The sequence below is a fragment of the Populus euphratica genome, unplaced genomic scaffold, assembly GCF_000495115.2.
Source record: "Populus euphratica unplaced genomic scaffold, PopEup_1.0 scaffold72.1, whole genome shotgun sequence".
Lineage (NCBI taxonomy): Eukaryota > Viridiplantae > Streptophyta > Magnoliopsida > Malpighiales > Salicaceae > Populus > Populus euphratica.
In genome coordinates, this window is record NW_011499922.1 from 614,365 (window position 1) to 618,980 (window position 4,616).

General features: G+C 32.3%; 1 protein-coding gene across 1 annotated transcript; it reads right to left on the bottom strand.

Annotated features, from left to right (window-relative positions):
* Nucleotides 1–3,330: 3,330 nt before the first annotated feature.
* On the bottom strand, nt 3,331–4,610 carry LOC105135255 (cysteine-rich receptor-like protein kinase 42). Its single transcript, XM_011040048.1, has 3 exons — nt 4,512–4,610; nt 3,878–4,028; nt 3,331–3,786 (listed from the first exon to the last, which is right to left on the bottom strand). Exons 2-3 carry the CDS (start codon nt 3,914–3,916, stop codon nt 3,472–3,474), a joined length of 354 nt encoding a protein of 117 aa, XP_011038350.1. The 5' UTR covers nt 3,917–4,028; nt 4,512–4,610; the 3' UTR covers nt 3,331–3,471.
* Between the last annotated feature and the right edge of the window lie 6 nt (nt 4,611–4,616).

Sequence of the window (4,616 nt, forward strand, 5' to 3'; positions counted from 1 at the left end):
TTAGGGACCAAACTGAAAATATTCCAAATCAATTATCAAACTGAGATTCATCATCCTTAACCTTATAGTAACACTATCCATAATCTCAAAATACAATTAGGGGTCAAATTATAATTTTCCTAAAGTTTAGGGACTAAACTGTATTTTCTACAAATTAAGGGATCAAATTGAATTTTCAACCTCAAAACCAGAATTTTTCACAGATTACCTACTGTTCTTTCCAGAATTTCAACTCAAAATTCACAATTTATACAAATCATAACTCAACATCATCATCTTTACCCAAAACCTCTCAAAATCAACTAATTAATCAATTACCCACAACAATCAACCCTATAACATTCAAATTAATTCATCAATTAACCCAAAACACAAATTTTCAAAACCCTAATATTTATCAAAACATAAATTTAAATTTCAAACAACACATTTATACATTTAACAACCTAAATCTTACCTTTAATGTTATTTCTTCTCAATCTCTTCCCTTTCCCTTCTTTTCCCCTCTTTTCTCTCCTTCTTCTTCCTTCTCCCTCTCTTACGTTTGCTCTCAAAAAACCACAGCTCCCTCTTTTGTTCTTTTGTTTTATTTTCTTCCTATTTATATTTATCAACTATTATTCAATTACCACAATACCCCTCATTTAATTATACTTACTCTTTAAGCCACTAAGGGCTTGGTTGCCCTTTCCTACTAATTTTCAAAACATCACAATTCCAAATCAATTATCAAACTGAGATTCATCATCCTTAACCTCATTATAACACTGTCCAGAATCTCAAAATACCATTAGGGGTCAAATTATAATTTTCCCAAAGTTTAGGGACTAAACTGTAATATCTACGAATTAAGGGATCAAATTGAATTTTCATCATTTTCAACCTCAAAACCAGAATTTTTCACAGATTACCTACTGTTCTTTGAATTTTTCACAGATTACCTACTGTTCTTTCTAGACTTTCAACTCAAAATTCACAATTTATACAAATCATAACTCAACATCATCATCTTTACCCAAAATCTCTCAAAATCAACTAATTAATCAATTACCCACAACAATCAACCCTATAACATTCAAATTAATTCATCAATTAATCCAAAACATAAATTTTCAAAACCCTAATATTTATCAAAACATAAATTTAAATTTCAAACAACACATTTATACATTTAACAACCTAAATCTTACTTTTAAAGTTATTTCCTCTCAATCTCTTTCCTTTCCCTTCTCTTCCCCTCTTTTCTCTTCTTCTTCTTCCTTCTCCCTTCTCTCTTACGTTTGCTCTAAAAAACACAGCTCTCTCTTTTGTTCTTTTGTTTTTTCTTCTTCCTATTTGTATTTATCAACTATTATTCAATTACCACAATACCCCTCATTTAATTATACTTACTCTTTAAGCCACTAAGGGCTTGGTTGCCCTTTCCTACTAATTTTCAAAACATCACAAGAATTGAGGATTAATTAATGTTAGAATTTCAGTATAGTCATGGATGTATGAAATTTTTAGTTTGGTCCTTCAATTTGACCCTTAAAAATATGATAAAATTCAAATGGGTCCCTAACTGCAGTATTAACTCTTTCAGATTGGTTTGATGAATAATTGAGGGTTATTTAGTGAATTATCATCAAGTCTTATTATTTGTTTTTATTATGAATTAGATTTCGAGAAAACTATTTAATTTTTGTTTTTTTTAAATAACTAGTTAGTTCAAAAATATATAAGGTTATGGAATAAACCCTTAATTAAGTGTATTAAATAGATTATATTTTTTTTTGAGTCATTCTTGAATATGTCACCTTTATATTTAGATAATCTTGATATTCTAACGGAGAGACATCAATAAGATTTTTTTTTGATATCTGCTTTTGAGTGCTGTTACTTTCAAGTCAGGTGAGTTAATAATTTTTCATATGTATAAGAAATATTATAAATATTTGATTTATTAATACAAATTTGATCATTCTTTTTGATGATATATATGCTGATTATTATCCTTTTTATGGTAAAACATGATTAATTGTTAAATCTAAATTCTTAATATGAACCAATATATACTTTGAATTGGCTTCTGAATTGATAGCTTCTTATTTGATTGATGTCATGAGTTGAGCCTTTATATATGAATATGTCTGCTTGATTATGATTATGAACATATGGTATGTCAGTCAGAATATCCATGTTAATAGGGTAATATTAGTCTTTGTGTACATCGTATCTGAACCCTAGTTGGTTTGGGGAGTCACCAATCTATGTGGATTGATTATCCCATAGTATAGAGCCTCATGCTCATTATATTTTGATTTTTTGGTGAGCTTTACCTTGTGATATTCTTGTTATAGTCTATTTGAGAAACTTCCTATAAGAACCTAAATCCATACTTGTGTATATATATATTTCTTACTATTGTATTGCCTCGTGTGTGTATATTGAATGTTATTTACTCACTAAGTTGTTGAGCTCAACCTCTCATTATTTATCTTTTCAGGCTTATAGTTTGTTAGCTGGTCACTTTTGTTGGATCTTCCGAACTTTCTTTTTTGGTTGAAATTTGTATATTTTCTTTATGTCTAGTTAATGCTCCATAACTATGAAATTTATACTAATTCTTGTATAAAACAATTAAATTATATTGAAATTTATTTTGTTATTAAAGCTACAAATAACTTTGATTGAGTTGTTTAAATGATAAGTTTGTGTGTAAGTTTAGGTTTGTATAGGTATAGAATCTTGAAGGAGAATATTACTTGTATGCCAATTATGGATCCGAGAATCAGGTCATGATAGGTGTCATCTCCGACATGTGCTTCTCTTCTTTAGTTCATGTTTGCACGTAACCCTAATGTTTTAAGCCTGATTGTAAGGCTATTAAATTTGGTGTTGATGTCACCAAATCCAATTTGAACTCACCCCTCTAAAGTTGTTAACACAATTGAATAGTGAGATAATAATTTTATTTATATGCCGGTCATGGATTCAGAATTCGGATTGTGACAAAAATTAATTTGCTTTCCTAAAACAATTCATAAAATTTCTTTCATTTTTTTTCCATGTTGCAGTCGTTCGATCATATCAGTTAAAGTGGGTAGTTTTATCCTTTTCTTTAGTTAAGAATTTATATTTTGTGTTCCTCGTGAATTACCTGTGAATGTTGGAACTCAGTAGTTAGATGGTTTTGGTTAGAGTGCTATAGCTGAAAGTGGGGTGCTCATGGTTTTAGTGGCTGTTAACATGATTGTCTTTTATTCACAAAAATGACTAATCAAGCTTAAGATCAGTTGCCTGTTATTGACAACAGATGTCAAGTGAAAGGTTCAGGAATAGATTTCGTTTTCCTTTGAATGGTCTTATTTATGGTGCCAATCTCTCATGGAGGGATCATGATGATGCAAATTCACAGGTCCTATAAACTATTCATCTTCAGGGCTTGTTGCCAAAGTTGCACGTCACATTTTATGAATCAACGGGACGTCAGCGAGCAGATACCACAGAGAAAGAAGCAGTGGCATTGGATGAGGAGGAAGCAGTAGAAGTGGACCTGTCTCCACGGACCCTTTCTACAGATTCAACAAAGGGAGGTCTAGTTGGTTGTGTGTGCTCCAGTGAACCCCTACTTTTGAACAAAACAACTACCTCGGACATTGTTGGCCTTAAAGTTGGTGATGATTGGGTGCACATCAAGGCAATCTCTATGATTTTCTTTGCATGCTCGGCTTCATACTCACTGGGATCTAAGCTTTCATCCACCAGTTTAATGTGCTTACCATCCTGATATAGCTTCCATGCCTGTTGAACATGATGCAGACAAAGATACAAGACTGAAATAACAGCATAATAAACATTGTCTTAATTAAGGTTCTAGCCTTCCGGGACTCACCTTTTTGAGGAGGTATTCAGCACCAGGATCAGCTATCATTTCACTGCTCTTCTTGCCACTTACGATTTCAAGGACAACGATACCAAAGCTGTATGTGTCAACTTTTTCCGATAGCTGTCCATGGAGAGCGTACTCAGGTGCCGTGTATCCCCTGAATTCATGGGCATTGATTCAAATTTTGATGTCAGATATAGATGCATTTGATAAGTATTTGTGTTCTTTAACAAAATTTGGTAGTATCAAAACCCAATCTGTTATGACTAAATGTGAAACACCTTAACAGATTCATGTTCCATTAGCATGGATTATAGTCATGTTCACATCCACCATCATGTTTGCTATATAGTTTCACCATACGAGGAAATATAACAGGAATCTAGTAGAAAAATGGTGGAAAGCTGTTATGAGACTTAAAACTCTTCTATGTACTGCTGCAACTGCATTAATCTTTCTGAAGGTAATTTTTCTTGTGCTTACAGGTGAAAGTTTACTTCCCAAGACACAAGGGACTAGGACGGATACCGAAGAGATAAAAATATGTTTGGTTGAGGAGACATGGAAGAAGATATAAAATAAATTTATATCACGACAATTGCACGGACCATTCTAATTTCAACAGTTTATTGTAACTTACAATGTTCCGGCAAATTTTGTGCTAAGGTGGCTCTGATTTTCAGGTAGAAGCCTTGCCAACCCAAAATCTGCTATCTTGGGTTGGAAATCGTCATCCAGGAGAATG

What these genes read in the sequence shown, in the direction of transcription:
- LOC105135255 (XM_011040048.1), bottom strand. Translation starts at nt 3,916, where the DNA reads ATGATAGCTGATCCTGGTGCTGAATACCTCCTCAAAAAG. An exon ending in CTGAATACCTCCTCAAAAAG is followed by an intron (nt 3,787 to 3,877) that starts GTGAGTCCCGGA and finishes CATGTTCAACAG; the next exon opens with GCATGGAAGCTATATCAGGA.